Raw genomic sequence first — 19889 nt, 5'->3', positions numbered from 1 at the left:
GTTGCTAAATGTCCAAAACTAAATGTTGGAAAATTAAAAGTCCAATGTGGGAAGGAACAAAATTGGAGTGGTGAACAGACTGAAAGCTTGACTTCTGTACTCTTGGATACTATGATTCAAGTTACATCTGCTTCTAGGATTGTTCTTGTAGTCAACTATTGTTAATTACATATACTTTGTAACCATTGCCCATTTGCCCACTTGGCAATGTTTATAATGATTTTCTTTTCATAGTATAATTATTCCTTTGTTTACTAATGTTCTTTGGCCTGGAGGTATGTGACCTCAAACTTCGTATGAGATTTCTATCATGCATGGTCCTTGGCTGACTTTTCTCAGAATGGCTATCACAATTACCCACAAGATTGTAACAGTAAGTTAAATTCTATCTTTGGCACAATTTCCTACAGGACTCCTCAGAGAGGGGAATTAGAAAGCAAGTCGACACAGGAGAATTAGAGGGGCTGCCCAACAAAGATGTTTTTAAGGTGTGTAGAATGCATGTTACATATGGAATGAGGAGAGAGTCCAGGAAATCAATGTCCCAGTTGCATTTCTCCATATTTTCCATACTCAGTGGTCTAAGTTCAGGTTAATGTTAAGATGCTGACTCCCCCTGCAGTGAGATTCATTTACAATCAATCCAGAATCTGGTACGGATAACACTGAAGGAGGGGATTCAGCCCATCAAGTCCATGGCCCACTCATTCCCCATATCCCTGAATGTGTTTCTCATTCAAGTCTTTATCTCATTCCCTTTTGAAGATGACAAATGAATCTGTGTCCATTCCCTGTGAGGCATGCATTCCAATTTCTAACAATTCATTGGATTAAAATTGATTTTTCTTCATGTTGCTCATCGTTCTTTGGCTGATAACTTTCAATTGATATCTCTGGATAATGAACTTCCAGCCAATGGAAGCAATTTATTTGCATACTCTTTTCACAATCCTCCATCATTTTAAACACCTTGATCAAATCACCTTTCAGGCTTCTTTCCTCTCTGGAAATCAAGGCCAGATTCTCCAGTCTGTCCACATAACCATAATGTCTGTTACCTTTCCAGTAAACATCTGGCTTTACACTTTACAATGTTCACTTGGGTTCATCCAGGCCACTGACTAAGAGATCTAAATGAGTTTAATCTGGAATTGGCAGATACATGAATGCAGCAGCAAGTTAACCATGCTGCCCTCTTGAAGATAACCTTGTATCTGGCGAGAGACTGGTCAGCAGATGGAGTTGCTCTGCGTCACAGCCCTGTATTTTAGTGGAGTAACAGCCATTCCACCTAAAATCTAAACACAAAGTCATAGGCATTCCTATTATCCTCACAAGCCAAGAGTGGAAATTGGGAAATGGAGAGACAATGTAAAAAGATCTTGGGATGATTCATAACAGAAAGAATGATTTTCTTCCAAAACCAGCTGGATTATTTAAACGGTCTGAGCTCCTGCCCAAAACCTTTCCACTATTCACATCACTCACTAAATGAGATCATGTGGCAGGCGAGAACAGTAGAGTTAGAGGAAAGTATTTAACTCCAGGAGATGTTGTGACTGGGAAGCGAAAATCAAATGCAAAGCCCTCTTTTTTTTTTCCGAACTGAAAAGGCAACTTGAACGAAGAAACAAAAATCATTTAAAGCCTTAATTAGAAGGAAACATGATTGAAGTTCATACTCCTGTTAGTCCCACGTTTGGCAAAGCAATTCTCTGGACTGAAAGTTTAGCAACTGAATGTTCCATTCTTAGAACTGCACATCTGGCTATAATGGAAGAAACCTTAATCATATTACAGCCACTTGTCAGCAGCTTCCCCTGCCCAGGACCAAACTGAGTAAATATGAGTCAGTGTTTGATTGTGGTGGAGGCACAGGATATAAAGACTGAACGCAGCAAGGAAAGGGCAGAGCAAGAGAGAGAAGCAGCTCCTTTACTCTGAGAAAGCAGCCAGCTGATCACACAAGAGGCAGAATGAAAGCCTTCCTCCTCACCATTGCTGCAGTGCAGATTCTCCACTGCTCAGGTAGGTCCCAGAGAGAGCGCGGCTCCTCATCAACCAACGAGTTATTGCCAATGAGGTTCACTCCCTCAGATATCACCGAGGTTGGAAAATAATTCGCTGAAGAGTTCAAAACGTGGCACTTCAGCTATTAATGACTTGTTTAGTCGAAAACTGAGCAGCAACAGGATATTTTACACAATTTTCTTTTTCCCCTTCACAGGAGTACCAAACCCTGAGGACGCTCTGCGGGCAGCGGTTATGAAGCTGAATGAAATAAGTGAAATCAGTCATCTTTGCCGTAGCATCAGCAGCACAGTGACAGATGTAAGTGTGTGCTGGTCTCAGTCTGTTCCACTCTGTAAACTCGACAGGAATATTACTGAGTGCAGTTCCACCCGGATTATTAAACAAATGCAGACTGTTACATGACACTTAGGCTGATGGCGATCGCTGTTCAGGGGTTTATATCGTAATTTTGAAATCGAAGTCGGGAAATGAGATTAACCGTTGCGAGTGAGACTGAAATTGCTCGCAAGCTGGATGTTTGAGAGATCATCACTGGTTTCTAGCTTTTACTTTTTAACATTCTGCAAATAAATAGGGATTAGAGGTTGGAGCTTTTAATCCCTCTGGTTGATGGATCCCTGAAATCTAGTTGATCACACCCGGATCCCACACTGTTACCCTACTTCCTGAGGCTCGTGCTCAGCTTCCCTCAGGTAGGAGGTTCACTAATGCAAAGTTTCTCGAACGATGGACTCCCTGGGCGGATTGTAACATCCCGCTGCTATTCAAGTCATCTTTCCCTGGGCATCTCAGAGTCTCCACTGGAATATTGTGGCATACTGTCCTCAGCAGGCCACCGCCTCCTGAAAAGAACACACACACACACACATATCCCAACTCAAACGCAACAATGTCCATTCCATTACACCCAATCCCTGCCCTATGACATCCAACCCTCTCCCATCACACTCAACCTAAACCCCCATTATACCCAGTCCCCACCCCATCACCATCCACTCATGCAACCAACCAACTACAACTGCCAATTCCCAATCTCCCGAACACACACCCCCCTCACCAATTGCAACCTCTTAATTACAATCTGCATTATCACTATTCACTCCATCCCTATTCATCCCTTCATGACCATGGAGCAAACTGTTTTCTGACTGAGGTGACCTTTGGAAGGTCTAATGCAGGTGAGGTGGGGGCTGAGTACTCAGTTTGAAGATGGAATGGGTAACCCAACCAGAGGAGTCCATTGGTCACTCCTCCCAACCAGCAATGTGATGCAGCAAGCAGCTGAGGTAACACAAAGAGCCTGTTCAGCCCTAAGATTATGATATGATATTTAGATATGTTGAGATATTTAGGACAGATAATTAAATCTTTGGTCACAATGGCATATTTTAAGACACTACCTTAAACATAAAAAATAATGGGGCAGAAATTGGCCATTTAACCCTTCGAGCCTGCTTTACCATTCAATATAATTATGGTTGACCACCCAACTCAGTACCCTGTTCCCTTTTGCTCTCCAAACATATTGAGCCCTTTATCAGTAAGGACTACATCTATTTTCTTCTTAATGCATTCAATAATTTGGCCTCAACCACTTTCTGTGGCAGAGAAAGGCTCACCATTCACCAATGAAGACATTTCTCATCCTTGCAGTCCCAAATGACCTATTATGTATCCTTAGACTGTGACCCCTGGTTCTGGATACCCTGGTCATCATGTGCATCCTTTCTGTGTTTGTCTATCTAGTCCTGTCAGAATTGCACAGGTTTTTATGAGATTCCCTCTCATGCTTCTGAAGTATAGTTCACATGGGCCTAAATAATCCCAGTGTCTCTTCATACATTCCATCCAAAGCACTTCTTCTATAACCAGGACATCCTTCTTCAGGTGAAGAGATCAAAACTGCACACAACGTTCCAGATGTAGTCTCACAAGGCCCTGCACAATTACAGCAAATCATCCTTGCCTCTGTACTTAAATCCTCTGTGTAAGAAAGTCAACTTTGCCTTCTCCATCGCCTGCTGCACCTACATGCTTCTTTCAGCAACAAGTTCACGTCATGTCCCCCTTTCCAAATCGTCCTAAGAAAGGGAAGAGAGATAAAGAGATAGAGAGGATTAAGAGAATTCCAGAATTTAGAACTCAGGAAGCTTAAGGGGCTGCTGTCAATGTTGAAGAATTATAATTGTGGGAGTTCATGAAAACAGACTTAGGTATCATGGAGGGTTACAGGATTGGAAGAGATTGTAGAGATAGGCACCTGGAGGGGTTTGAAAACAAGGATGACAATTAAAAACTTACTTCACTAATGTAGGTCAGTAAGCACAGAATGATGGGTGAATGCACCAGAGGTGGTAGAATTTGAGATGAACTCAAAGTTTATAGTGTGCGGCTGCTAGGACACAGCATTAGAAATAGCCAAGCCTCGAGATAACAAAGGCATGAGTGAAGATTCAGCAAACACGACATGCACATTTTGTAATATTATTAAGACCTCGATGAGAATTCAAGCAGAAGGATACTGTTCCACATTGTACACCACCTCCCAACAATCATCAGGACATAATAAACTGAAGCAAACGTGGGTTATTCAGCCTGTCAAGCCTGCTCCACAATTCTAGATCATAGCTGATCAACCTCAACACTATTTTCATCCATCATGCACATCGTCTTTGATATTTTTACTTTGTTGAAATGTATTGGTCTAGGCCTCGAGCATATTGAACAGCTGAGGTGCCACAATCCTCTTGGGCAGAGAATTCTGGAAATACACCACTCTCTGGATGCAAAAATTCTTCCTCATGATCAGTTAATTTGTCACAGCTCAGTTCTCACTATGTATAGCTTCAACAGATTTTTAATAATGTACACTATGTGTCAGTCATATTGGACTTCAGTGACCCAAGGGCAATAGAGCTGGGAATCTGTCCAAATGACTCCTGGCCAGAGAGATGAGCTGGGTGAGGATCCTCTGTTGTTGCCTGCCATGATAGTTTTTTGAGGGCACCAACACTCACCATGAATCACCTGAAGGAAATCCATCAACAAGGCCCTGACGTAACCATTCATCTGATGGAGAACCAGTTATTCAGGGAGGAGGAAACCTCCCGTGTTGCAGGGATGACATAGGAGACTAGGAGCTGGAGTAGGCCATTCAGCCCCTTGAGTCTGCTCCCCCAGTCTGAATCATGGCTGATCATCTACTTCACACATATACTTTTGCACAATCCTTGGAGCCCTTGTTACCCAAAAATTATTCTAAACTCTAGAGAATTCAGGCCCTGTCTCTTCAATCTATCCTCAAAGGAGAATCCACCATACCAGGCATCAGTCTGCAGGTCATCCAATGCACTGCCTCAACGGTAAGAGTCTAGATTAGAGTGGTGCTGGAAAAGCACAGCACAGTAGTTCAGGCCCATTCGAAGAGCAGTAAAATCATGGTGAGAGTGTACTTCCTTGGTTAAGGGGCCCAGAATTGTACACAATACTGCTGGTTCAATCTTACCAGTCTTCTGTACAACTGAAGCACTTGCAATAAAGGCTAACACACTGCATGCTCTCTCAACTGCTTGCTGCACCTGCATGTCAGCTTTCAGTGACTTACGAACAAGGCACCTTAGCAGATCAACATTTCCCAATCTCTCACCATTTAAGAAATACTCTGAATCTTCCTCCCACCTACAAAAGTGGATAACCTCATACTCATCCACATTACATTCCATCTGCTATATATTCCAATTCAGTCTGCTTGAAGCCTCTTTGAATCCTCCATATATCTCACATTCCCATACCCGGTAATAATCTGCAAACCTGGAAATATTACAACTGGTTCCCACATCTAAATCATTGATACAAATTGATGAAAAGTTGATAGGATCTGAGCACTGATCCTTGTGGCATCTTATTTGTCACAGCCTGCCAAACTGAGGATAATGCATTTATCCTTGCTATCTGCCTGTTAACCAATCCTCAGTCCATGCTGTTATATTACTCTATTCCATGCATTTTGATTTTGTTTATTAATCTCATATGTGTGACTTCTTCCAAAGACTTCCAGAAATTTAATTATGCCAGATCCACTTGTTCCCTTTATTGAATTATCAGTATTTATCTGTATAAGTATATATTTATACCATTAACTGATCAATCTCAGAGCATAATCAATTACATTTCTTGAGGGCATGTAACTAACATTTATTCCTTCATCTAGCTTTCTCCCACAGGAAAGTTCTCCTACAATGTGGACTTAGCATTTTCCGTGAAAGAAACCGTCTGCTCCAAAAATTCTGGGCTGGAGTTTGATGATTCTAGCTGCAGTTTCCGGCCCACAAAGATTGCTGTAAGTACTGAGCTCATGACAGACAAACATTTCTGCCTTCATTTCTTCACTGCCCCTGCTAACGTGAGTGGATTGCTGTGAAATATACACCAAACGATGACAAACACTTTGTTTGTGAGTGCAAGCCTCATTTACCAGACGTTTATTTTTTAAACCAGAGGGTCATATGGGTTCACTTTCCAAGATCAGCAGCATATTTTCTTCATTATAGAGTGAATAAATGGTCTCATTCAGTGGAGCCTTGTCACGCCAAAGTCAGGGCTGTTATATAGTGTTCAGCTCCGTGTGAAGTTGCATTGGCTGTTCTGAGCACTGTGACCAAGATGTATTCAGAGTTTGAAATGGTTATCTGTTGCCTCCTACAGAGGGCTTCTATTTCTCCAAAGTGTGTGGGTTACAGTGAATGAGGGGAGGCAACTGCAAACAAACTTATCCTCATTGGGTGTGCTGAATGTTCCTTTCAGAAATAACGCCATTTACTGTTGATGGTGTATTTCAATGCTCAGAGTTAACAGGAGTTGTACTTTGTGAATTCTTTGAGTTGTTAAGCATGTGGGACAATTCTTACGAATTTGAATCTATTCTATTTCTCATATTTGGACTTTGTCTGCACATTACTGGAAATTATGGCTCATTATTCTATTTCACGACAAGGTTAAATATCCATGCAATAGATGCAGTTTCAACACCAAGAGGCCACATTAGGTAGCATCATGGGTGCCATGAATCTAAGTTTTGTGCTCACTGATGTAGTTTTCATAGGAAAATCTCCAATTTTGTTCTAAGGTCAATATTTTTACTCCTTTTTCTGGCGCTGTAAAAATAGAACGCATCACTGAAGAGCACTGGAGGACTGGTCCAGTTAACTCTTACCTGGCTCTCACTTATGTCAGTGATGTTGTTGGGGCTTAGACCCACTCTGGGACTCTTGATAATTGCTGACACCAGTGAACCAATAGCCAGAAGACAGCAGAGAAGCCAACAGAGCTCTGCAAGACCAGGAGAGAATGACAGTTCATGTTGAGGGGTCAAATGTTATGTATGGAATGTCAGAGCACCCTCACCCTCACACCTCTATGTGTACACTGGAAGGCACCAATATTCAATTTTTATTCCAACAATTTCTGAGTGGAACTGAAATGAGTGGAGGAACAACACAAGACAGGGAACCTCCCTGTCCTCCTTTCCCAGTACCTCCTCTCCAAGTTATTCATCTACTGATGTCCGTCATTTGCTAATGATCACTGGAAATATTTTTAAGGGCAAATTGTCAATTGAGGCCCTGGCGTGTTAGAGACAAACTTTGAGGAACAGCAAAGCAGCAGCAGAATCACACTGCCCAACAAACCTCCAAAGTCTGGTGTTGCAGGTTTGGTAATCCTGACCTCTCCCCTCCCAAAAGACAGTCTGGTCAATGCACTGCAGGATGATATCAGTAGCCTGGAGGCCAGATATTTGCCCAGGGTCAGGGGATACATCTTTGTGCTAACAGGGAGTCTCAGGTCAGCATGAAAACAGAGAGTGGAATTAAATGCTATGGAAGCATGGGAGTGGGGAGGGGATTGTGGGGTGGGATGGGGTGTGGTGGGGCAGTACGATGATAAAGTGGTCAGCACTGCTGCCTCACAGCACCAGGAAGCCAGCTTCAATTCCAACATTGGGTGACTGTCTGCATATTCTTCCCGTGTTCTGTCCGAGTTTCCACTGGGTGCTCCGGTCCAAAGACGTGCAGGTTAGGTGGATTGGCCATGTTCAATTGCCCCACAATGTCCAGAGGTGTGCTGGTTGATGGGTTGCCTATGGAAAATGTTGGGATAAGGGGAGAAGGTGGGATGTTGTCTGGATGGTCAGTTTCAAATTCTCTCTGTACCATTGGGGTTCTATGATTCGAGGCTGAGGGATGGGTGGCATCATTTAATCATGTACAAACGTGCACAGTGGAGAGTCTGTCAACTTCCCAACTTTCCCCAGGAAGATTCGGAATAGTCAACTGAAACCTCATAAGAGGTCTCCCCTTGCAGGTATGGTAAAATGATGTAGGCAGGCCACTCTGGTAGACCTGCCCTCCAGCAAGAGTCAGAGACTATCTTCAGCTCAGGCACCCTGTGATCTATGGTGGCAAGTACCAACTCCACAGGAGGACTCCCCACTGCCCTCTAAACTTAGCACCCCACTGTGGCACATCTGACCAACTCCAGTTCTCCAGCCAGTGGACAGGCTGAACACTGTGACTAATGGATCTAACCTAAACATGCTGAAAGCAACGGGAGAAGAGAAGACCCATTCTGTCAATCCTAATCATGAAGGTTCACAAAGTGCTAGATAGCAACTCCCTGACGCAGCCTGAAAATTATGCTAACTGGAAAAGGTATGAACTGGAGTAAAACTCAGGGCACTTAAGGAGAGGGAAATCTCAAACATTGTTCTTTGTACCTTCCCATTGGCTTTCTCCACCGAGTCTTGCTCCTGGCTCCTGCAACTTGATTTCACAACAATGTCTCAGAAATCCAAGAGAAAGTCATTGTCATTTTGCAAAGTACCAGTCCGAATAAAGGACCATTAGCTCAGAATCTGTTTCTCAAGGTCGTATCAATGCAGCAGCAGATATGAAGTTTCAGGATTTGGAAACCACACACAGCAGTGCTCACCCCTAATGTGGCTTTTGTTTCTGCAGGAGACAGCTACATGCAGGAGTCGTGTTAAATACTTAGCTGATGAGGTACTCGATGTTGATGTTGAATGTCATGGGTTCAAAAAGGCCAGGGGTAACAGAGACTCACCGGAGAGGCTGAGGAGTGAAAGTGATATATACAGAGGTAACAGAGAGCATAGTGACATTTCTCAAGGAGGGAAACCTCACAGCAAACCCACAAAAGGCAGAAAAGGCCACAGAAAACCGTCAGCAAGAGTCAGTCATAATGGAGGGTCATCGGAATTAACTAACAGCAGTGAAGAGGTAAGCTGTCAATCTTCAGAAGTTTTTTTATTTAATCAAGTGATCTCGGTCTGTTGTTCTCCCACCACCATAAGTACAACAAAAGTGAAGGGCATTACATTGCAGAACAAATAAAAGTGGTGCCCAGATCCAAAATATAATCCTCCCATCTCTCCATTCCATAATATTTTCCGATATTGTGTTCTGTGAAGCTTTATCAAAGACTTTCCCAAAATCTGTACATACTCCATAGTCCAATTCCCCCATCTAACACACATGTTAGATTTTCAAAGAACTCTATACAGTTAACCAAGCACAGCTGATACTATTGACATCTCTGTTTACTATTCCTAACTCTTTCCCTTTGTTTAAGCAGATGATAATTTCATGATGAGAACAAAGTGTTTTTTTTATTTAAATGTTGGCGTGATTTGGTGTATTTGCTGTGTGGTCTATTTTCCAGTTCCTGTGCAATTGTTAAGTGGAACTCACAATGGCTACGTATTAGTCTATAGTGTGTCCAATGGATTGAATTGGGGAGAAATTACATTCAGAAACCTGTAGTGGTGAGCAGACTGCCTGCCCCTAACAGCTGATATTCATGGGGAAGCCTCAGTGTTCCAGTCATGAGCTGAAATATAACACGCATTTCAGACACCTCCGTCCCTTTTTTCATTTTAGAAATTTAGAAATACCAACAGACTATCTCGTTCTTTCACATTCTGCATGTATTGGTAATAGGCTCAGATTAATCAGTCAGAGGATCTTAAAGATTTGCTGTAGACATACTGGCAACATGATAAAATCACCATATGCTGATTTCTGCCAGACTAGGATGAACATGAAAATTATTCTCCTGGCCAAAAAATACTGCGCACCAACTATTCATAAGGCAAAACCTCCTCCCCTGAATTTCCTCTTCTTCCCTATCAATCTGAGCTTACAGCTCAGCTGCATAGAGGATCATCTATTTCACCCTCATTCCTCCCCACCCACCCCCATAACTCTCAAGCCCGTAGCTGGTGCTGCCTAGGTGCTGGCTCAGTATCCAAAGTTGTCTATTCTCTACAGATATGGCACAACTCTCAAAATGACATGGGCCTCACAGCGAGGATTACAGCTTAGTCTGCACCACCTTTTATCTGTCCACTCGAAATACTAGTCGGTCCCAATGTGTTTGTTACTCGACGCTAAAGCAAAAGCAACCATAGTAGGAGGCGAAAGCAAACAAACCCATATAACAACAACCTATATCGAAGCAGGGAAGATAGAAGGAGCATTTTTAGAAAAGGAGTTCCAGAACATATGACCTTCACAGATGAAGGAACTGCTGAAACTAAGTAGTGACCAAAATAAGGAAAATGTAAGAAGTCAAAATTGGAGAACAGATATCTCAGAGAGTTGCGAAGATGGTGGAGTTTATAGAGGAAGGGAGGGAGGGGTTGAGGCCATCATCATTAAGAATTTGCACAATGTTCCATCACCACAAATTCAAAGTCAATGTTTCAGGGGAGCAAAGCTAAATTGGAAGATTCCCCGATAGAAATGACTTGCTATATCATTCTGAATAGATGACTATTACAAATACGGTGTTCCCACTGTCATCTCTAGGACTTGTAACAGTTTAAAAAATGTGCTTGCAGAGAACTGGCCTTTCGAAACACTCAGCCATTGCAGACCATATTATTCCAGTTCATTGATCTGGCAAATACACTATACGTTAGTGTTCTAATCATGTTGTAATCACCTCAAGTGCTACAAACCTCCAAGATATCTGTTGTGCATTCCCAGTTTTAATCACTTGAGCATTTGCAGCTGTCCTTTCGGTTGCCTCGGCCTTAAGCTTTTGAATTCCTTCCCTAACCCTCTTGATTTGATGACCTAATTTTTATCCTTTAATCCTTAAAACATATCTCTTTAATCCAACTTCTGGTCACTTACTATTTCCTTCGGTGTCATACTTTGTTGTACTGTGAATGAACTTTGGGACTTTCATTACATTAGTATAGTAGAAATACAACTGTTGTGTTTTATACAACCATTCACCTAGACACTGAGTTACAATCACATATCTGTAACAGAGGAAATTTACTCTCATACTATGTTAAGTTATTTGTATCTTTTGTTTGGAAATCATTTTAAAGTTTGAGAAAAGCGGTTCCCTGTGCTAAATATCTTAATATTTCAATGCAGCTGAAACTGTCATCAAGGGAATCATGGATGGAGGAATCTCTAAATGTGAGTATAAGCTCAGACTTTGGATCAGAGAATTACCTCTCAATAATGACTACCAACAACAATAAAACTTTGAACTTGGACCGAACTCAGTCCATCTGAAAATGAACATTTCTTCATTCTGTTAATTCCAGGAATATGACGATTCAAGGTCTCGACACTAATCCAAGATGAATCGACTGAAATGCTTGGTGTGAACACAAGACAACCTCATCCCGATTAAAGAAGATGTTATCATATATTGTTCATATATAAGGAAAAACATGTTATGACAACAAAAGTTTTCTGTACTTTGTGTATGTCCTCATCTGTGTATTGTCTTTCATGTTAATGCTCATATGATGAGCAGCAAGGTAAATGTTCCCTGGCACTCTTCAAACTGATGTTACTTTTCACTTCACTAGTAAAATAGGAATTCTAGTGCAGAGAGTGAGCAACCTGCCTGCCACACTTAATGCCTGATTCCCTCAGTCTAGGTCTTTAGCTACAAAAGAACAGGAGTGGGGAGAAAGACAATTGAAATGGAAACTTCACACTTTATTTCCCAAGTATGGAAATTTGAAATTCCCTGCTCTTTTACCAATGTCTTGGTGGAAGTGAATTGTGAGATTAGGGCCCTTGTACCATGGGTGGAAGTTGAACAAGGATTTTGGTTGTGCCTTGTCTTATTGGAAGCATTCCTCCTGAAATTGGTATTACGTGCCAGTCAAGCCTGCTGTGCAAATTGTCTCAGTCTCCAGATTTATAGAGAGGGAATGTATCAGAACAGGAAATACATAGAAGGTCTGGAAATGCATGAAAAGTGAAAAGGCAATAGTTTTCAGCCTAAGTGGTCTTTAGGAGTTTCTATAGGCAAGCAGCTCAGAAAAGAACATACAAAAGAACAAGAACCTTCTTTTCCAATGAGTATCATGTGAGAGCTAATGTGGCATTACCAAAAAGTTCACAAAATGGTCCTTGCTGTGGAAAGTCTAGTCGCTGTAGCCTCAACACAGCAGCCATTGGAAGCAAAGGTTCAGTGAAAAAATGTGGAAGGAATGGGTGGTGATCGTTGTTCTATGCCCTGTTATTTGTTTATGCTGCTCTTCAGTTGTCTTCTTCAGATTCTTATTTAGGATTGGACCCCTCTATTCTATCCCCACAGGAGGTGAGACTTCAGATGATTTACTTCTCCACATCAGCTCTGCACACTGTTCCACTGTCAACTGGCCCAGTGCAGTGTGAGTGTGTGACCGAGAGTTAGCCAATTACTACCACCCATCATTTAGGGAAAAATAATGCATTAAGACCCGTTAAGTAACTGCTAAGGAGAGTGCTTCCTGTTTGGCACTTATTGAATTGTTCTGATCACATCTATGTTTTTTGTAAGCAATTCGACACTGTTTAATTGAAAGTTGATCAATAAATTGATGACTTTATTGCTCATATAATACACGGTCCAGTTTCTGTTAATGAATGTCATCTCAGATCACATCAGTGACATTAGTTTTTCTGTAGCTATTTTCTCTTATTGTGAACCAAAATCATATAATCAATCACTATTGGCATTTATGAATAGCTGGACTGAATCCATGTGATCAAGCCTCTCAGTCATTAATTAGTGGTATCATGTACTCCCTCAATTACTTCTGGGATACACCAAGGACCTAAATGAATCTGTGAGTAATTCCAAAGATATCAAGCACTTAACCCAACATATCCAAACCTCTCCATACCAATCCAGATGCAAAATCCCATGCCTCAATACCTTCTGGTGATGGATAGTGGCATGGGATGGAATAGAGGGCAAGGTTGAGGGATGTATTGGATGGTTTCATGGCATTGGCATGGCATTGTAAACAGCAGCAGGCCAAGGAAAGACTCCTGACAGAAATTATTGTCCTAGTTGAAGTGACTCCAAGATGAGGAATAAGAGCCTCTTCTCTAGTCCAAGGGATGATGGCCTGTTGGGAGGAAAATTTGATCAGTGATAATATGGACAGATAGGTTTGTGAAGAATAACTTTGATAATTTGAATCTTTCTGACATCAACATTAAAAGAAATCTGCCAGGTTTAGATTTGAAAGAAATGTTTAAATTTGGAATTCCTCACCTTGATTGAATTCTTGGCACCAAACGTTGACACGGAATCTTAGCTCATCTTCATTGAATTTGCAACACCCTCATTCATTTTTGAGTTTTTTTCAGTGTGGCACCTTTCGTCGTGAACAAAGGGAGAGAAATTTGGCAATATGTGCGCCATATACCTCCAATGGCCGTGAGCTGCCCATGGAATGATAAATGTGATGATATGATAAAAAGATCTTTTGTACTGTACTATAGCTTAACAAACAGCAAGGATTCCCTGACCTCTTGGTTGATTTCCTCAATTCCAAATATTTTTAACCAATGTCACCAGCAACTCTTATTTTCGTGCGTCACAGCGATTGCATAACTGTGTTCATGACATGAGATACTGTACCAGGTCGTACAAGCATAATCTTTGCTTTTATGTGGGTTTTTCAATCACAGATATCGTGCTCCAACAGGCTGATAATAGCAAGCCATACCTATCCATCATTTACATTCATAGATAAACAAAACAATTTGTCTCTGGCTATGAACCCAGCTTGCAGTAACTTGCTCTGTCCTATTTACAGACAGCTTTCATTCTGCTTTCACTTGTTCCGATATTGGAAATGTCAAATACATAAGCAGCCTTGCAGACTGAGAAGTGAAGCCAGTTTATGGACTGGGATTTAACATTGAGGTGGTTATCCTATTTGTTAGCTGAGCAGCGGGGGGTGGGCGGGAATCCTGCCTTCGCCAGCTCTGGGAATCATGTGGAAGGCAGTGGAGTTCCATTAATGCTGATGGATCAATAATTCAAAGGCCAGGCTTCATGTTTTGCGGGAAATGGGTTAATTCCACAATGCTAGCTGATGGAATTTAAATTCTATGAATAAAATCTGGATTTGAAAAGTTGTTGATGGTCATAATGACGCATTTGGTTTACCGATATCCTTCAGGGAGGGAAATGTACCGTTTTATCTTACCTCACTTGCATGTCACTCCAGACCCACAGCAAAGTACATGACTCTTTATAGTCCTCCAAAGTGGCCCAGAAAGTCACTCAGTTGTATCAAACTTTGACAGAAAGATCAAAACTAAATGGACTGCAACAGTTCAACAAAGTGTCTTACCACCACTTTTTCAAGGGCAATTAAAGGGTGACATCAAAATCACATGCAAAAATAATAAAATGTTATTCTCTGGAAATTATTCAATGATTATGGGGAAATTTGTCAGACATGTTGAGTAATTATTTTGTCTCAGCAGGAAAGGAAGATAGCTTGCTGGACGTCCTGAAGAAATAAATAGTAGGTCAGAAATAGGAAGTGAATAAAAAAAAAGTAAGCAAAACCTCAGCAATGAGGAAATTGATAGAATTAAAGAATAACAAATATTCAGGTTCTGACTGTTTCCATTCAAGGGTGTTAAAGGAGGTGGGGGAGCATATTGTAGATGCCCTAACTACAGTCTTTCAGAATTCCCGAAATACAAGAGTCATCCCTCTGGATTGGAAAATTGTTCATATCTCTGCACTTTTTAAGAAGGATAAAGGAGGGAAATCGGTGAATTACAGGCCAGTTGGCCTAACATTCATGGTGGGGAATTTGTTGAGTCTATAATTAAGGTTGGGGTATCTAACACCTTAAAAGTTTTCAGTTAATCATGGAGAACCAGCATGGATTCATGACAGATAGGTCATGCCTGACAAATCACAAAGAAGTTTTTGAAGAAGTGACGAAGGTAATGGACAGGGGCATGTCTGTGGACTTCCAGAAGGCATCTGATAAAGTCCCACATAAGTGACTGCTAACTAAGGCAGAAGCCCACGGAATTGAGGGCAAGCTACTGACATGGCTGGGAAACTGGTTGAGTGCAGAAGTGGGTGGACTCCTAACACAAATGTAAGAATTCAGAGCAGGAGGAGACTATCTGCCAGGATCATCCCTGCTCTTGGCCTGCAGTCGGTCTGGGGTTGATGAAGCCTTTGTCCAGAGCATCATCCATGCTGTGACTCATGACTGGGGCTTGATCTGGAGGTCCTGCAAAGTGACAGGGATAGAGGGAAATTGCACCATGTTAGGGTGGGAGTTGAGAGAGGTACTTGGGGATGGCACATCTGGGAGAGCTTTTCTCAGCAATCACTTGGGAAAACAACCTGTCTGCTGATCCAGACAGGCAGGAGCACAACCTCTGACAGCACAACACTAAACTTTGTGTCCACCTAGTGTTGCTCTGTGACATCCTGAGGGCAACCAACAAAGGCTTTACTGTAGCTCCAGGCTTTCCAATGAGTGAAGAGGTGCCTAAATAGTCTTTCAGTTAGCATCAGAACCTCTAACCTGGGAAGGTCCCAGCAGGAGAAAGTGAGATCTGCAGATGCTGGAGATCGGCACGGTGGCACAGTGGTTAGCACTGCTGCCTCACAGCGCCAGAGATCCGGGTTCAATTCCCGCCTCAGGCGACTGACTGTGTGGAGTTTGCACGTTCTCCCCGTGTCTGTGTGGGTTTCCTCCGGGTGCTCCGGTTTCCTCCCACAGTCCAAAGATGTGCACGTCAGGTGAATTGGCCACGCTAAATTGCCCGTAGTGTTAGGTAAGGGGTATATGTAGGGGTATGTGGGTATGGATGGGTTGCGCTTCGGCGGGTCGGTGTGGACTTGTTGGGCCGAAGGGCCTGTTTCCACACTGTAAGTAATCTAATCAGAGCTGAAAACGTGTTGCTGGAAAAGCGCAGCAGGTCAGGCAGCATCCAAGGAACAGGAGATTCAATGTTTTGGGCATAAGCCCTTCTTCAGGAATGTCCCAGGAATGCCACACAAGGTCCCAGCAGGAGCCAGAACTTCCTACCTGCCAGCCGATGTGATTCACCACTTAACTTGTGTGTTAATTTGCTTGTGTATGATTGAGTGGAGAAGTATATAACTGTATGAGAAAACTTGTCAAGGGCTATGGCGGAAATAAAGCCTGGCTTGTGAGTTAATTGTTCTGAAAGAGATCGTGTTCACCCAGTCTAATGAGATCACACGATCTTTGGGAGGAGGATCAAGCATGCACGTGGGGTCAGAAATGTTGTCCACTGGTCACACATTGGTTATTCCAGTGTGGATCAGAGCTGTTCATGAGGGTTCTATGGAATATCCATCTCAGAAAACTGTGAAGGAATTGTCCTGGAAATTGAAGATTCCACTGGGCAACTTGTTGACACCTGGAACCTCTGGACGTCTTCATATAAAGTGGAGAATTCTGAGGGGTTCCTACGAAATTAAGCAAGATATCTACTCAGGGAAAGTTACTTACTCCAAACTAACTATTCAACTGACCATATATCTAATTCACATAAACCCCAATTACACCACCCCAGATAACTTACATCACTCAAACATGACTACCCTTCAGCCATGTTGGACCAGGCACCACTTCCCGCATTCTGGAACTGTCCCCCATCTTCACCACCTGAGAGATGCCTGGGCCCTTCACTCCTTCACCACCCTATCCCCTGACACCTTTGCAGCTGGCACGCCACTTACCTGGCATCCTATCTCCCTACCATCTTGGCACCGTAACCTCACACTTACCTGATGTAGTTACCAGCTGACAGCAACAATCAAAGTGGCTATTTATGACTCTAAAGCTTTGAGTTCCAGAATACGACAGTAGACGTGATATGAGAATGGGTGAGTGTGGTTTGCCTTTCTCTGACAACTCTGCACTATGAGAGGAACAAAAACAGAAGTTGTTGGAAAAGCTCAGCAGGTCTGGCAGCATCTGTGAAGAAAGGTCTGAGTTAACATTTCAGGTCCAGTGACTTTTCCTCAAAAACCTTTTCCAGCAACTTTTGTTTTCATTCCTCATTTACAGCATCCGCAGTTCTTTTGGTTTTATTCTGCAATCTGAGAGCACTGTCAAAATGGGAGCATGACTCCATATTTCTGAAAGATCTCTCATCAAAATCTCCTGTCAGAAATTCAGAACTCTCTCCTTTGATAAAAATGAAGTGACATTGTTTGGAAAATTGAGCTTGCAGTCTCTGGCTCCTGACAGTCTTAAGTAATTATACCTAACTAATCAATATAGTTTGTATCTATGGTGGTCATGTGATAAACTACATTGTTATCAAAGACAAATGCCTCTTCTTGTTAAGCTTCACCAGGACAGCACCTGAACCACCTAGATCTCAATATGGGAAGGTCTCTAAGATACATAATACATACTTTAACTCCCAAATTGAAAATCCTGGCCATAATTTCAGTAATAGGAAATGTCACAAAACTGGTCAGTACAAGGAAGAAATCCAACACACAACATTTTATTTTATTAAAAATTTAAAAACTTGGCAATTGGCAAATGAACTTCAGTATGTTTGAGTGTAAGGTAACACATTTTCAAAAAAAAATGAGCAGGTCAAGTGCTCCTTGGAGAATTGCAAGGAGTTGGGGTGCGATTGTGCTGATGGTAGTTTGATGGGTTTCTGGATAGATGCAACAATCACTAAAAAGGGATGATGAAAGTTAATAAGGACACAAAAAGATGCAAATAAAGCACTGGGCTCATTGTTTGGAGCAATAGAATTGTGTAACAGTGAAGTTATGTTAAACGTGTATCAATAGTAGTGAGAACATACCTGGTGCAATGTGCATAGTTCTGATGTCCATATTACAAAAACAATGTCAAATCACATAGAAGCCTGGAAAATTATTCACCAGAATGAATACAGAGTAATCGAATCACGCCAGCCAGACATCCGAAGTTAATATAGTTTCATTTGCCAGCATTTGGCCATATTTCTCTAAATCTTTCCTATTCATGTACCCATCCAGATATGCCTTAAACATTGCAATTGTATCAGCCTCCACCACTTCCTCTGTCAGCTCCCTTCATAAACTCACCACTCTCTGCATGAAAATGTTGCCCCTTAGCTCCCTTTTAAATCTTTCCCCTCTCACCCTAAACCTATGTCCTCTAGTTTTGCACTCCCCTACCCTGGGGAAAAGACCTTGGCTACTCACCCTATCCATGCCCCTTCTGATTTTATAAACTTCTATAAGGTCACCCTCTCAGCCTCCGACAATCCAGGGAAAATAGCTCCAGCCTATTTAGCCTCTCCATATTGCTCAAACATCCAACCCTGCAGAATGTAATTATACCAGAACTGAATGGTTAAACCTATTAGGAAATACTGAAAAGACTGGAAACCAAGTGAAGGCGGAGATCCTTAAAATCATGAAAATGTTTGGAGAAGATATTTCCTCTTGTAGGTGAGACCAAAACTATAGATCATAAGTATAAGATAGTCGATAATAAATCTGTTAGGAAGAAACATTATTACCCAGAACATAATAAGTATATGTAACCAGCTACCACAGGAAGTACTTAAGGTGTACAAGAAGAAACCACAAAAGTACATGCGGGGAACTAAATGACAGGATATGCTGATGTGAAGAGAGACATATGGACCAAGAGGGCAGAGTGGCCTGTTTCTACTGTAAGTAGCTTGAAACTCTTTGTTAACCACTAGGGGGAAGTGATGTCCTTGTTAATTACCACTAGACTGTTAATCCAGAGACTCAGTAGTAGTCAGATTAGGAATAGGTAGTATAGCTCATTGAAGCAGTTTTTCATTAATGTAAAAGTAGGATTAGAGCCTAGTATATCTCTGAATACCAGGTATTGTAGTATTTTGTCTTAATATGTTAAAAGCTTCATTATAAATAAATGGGCGGCACAGTGGTTAGCACTGCTGCCTCACGGCACCAGAGACCCAGGTTCAATTCCTGACTCAGGCGACTGACTGTGTGGAGTTTGCACATTCTCCCCATGTCTGCGTGGGTTTTCTCCAGGTGCTCAGGTTTCCTCCCACAGTCCAAAGATGTGCAGGTCAGGTGAATTGGCCATGCTGAATTGCCTGTAGTGTTAGGTAAAAGGGGTAAATGTAGGGGAATGGGTAGGTTGCAGGTCGGTGTGGACTTGTTGGCCTGAAGGGCCTGTTTCCACACTGTAAGTAATCTAATCTAATCACAAGCTCATAATAATCCAAAAATCATCATTCCATCAATAAAATAATCAGCAATTTCAAATTCACCTGTACCAATCTTCATAATATTAAAAACATCAAGCTCTCAGATCTATTTCATAGGTTCATGCATTGACAAATTTGGAAAGCCTATTTCCTAAACTTTTGGATGATATTGAATCAAGTTAGCACACAGCATGACTAAATAGGAAAAGCATCAGATCATGTGTTACGGAAACAACAGATTGACGACAAATGAATTACTTTTGACATCCTTTTAACAGG

General features: G+C 41.9%; 1 protein-coding gene across 1 annotated transcript; it reads left to right on the top strand.

The window, feature by feature from the left end:
- The first annotated feature begins 1750 nt into the window (after positions 1-1750).
- spp2 (secreted phosphoprotein 2) lies at positions 1751-12973 on the top strand. Its single transcript, XM_060827509.1, has 6 exons — positions 1751-2028; positions 2228-2331; positions 6245-6373; positions 9048-9329; positions 11502-11546; positions 11678-12973. The coding sequence occupies exons 1-6, from the start codon at positions 1977-1979 to the stop codon at positions 11705-11707; spliced, it is 642 nt and encodes a 213-aa protein (XP_060683492.1). The 5' UTR covers positions 1751-1976; the 3' UTR covers positions 11708-12973.
- Positions 12974-19889: the final 6916 nt, after the last annotated feature.

Source organism: Hemiscyllium ocellatum, chromosome 7 (assembly GCF_020745735.1).
Source record: "Hemiscyllium ocellatum isolate sHemOce1 chromosome 7, sHemOce1.pat.X.cur, whole genome shotgun sequence".
Taxonomy (NCBI): domain Eukaryota; kingdom Metazoa; phylum Chordata; class Chondrichthyes; order Orectolobiformes; family Hemiscylliidae; genus Hemiscyllium; species Hemiscyllium ocellatum.
The sequence above is the reverse complement of the archived record's forward strand: the minus strand, read 5'-3'. Positions and strand labels throughout refer to the sequence as shown.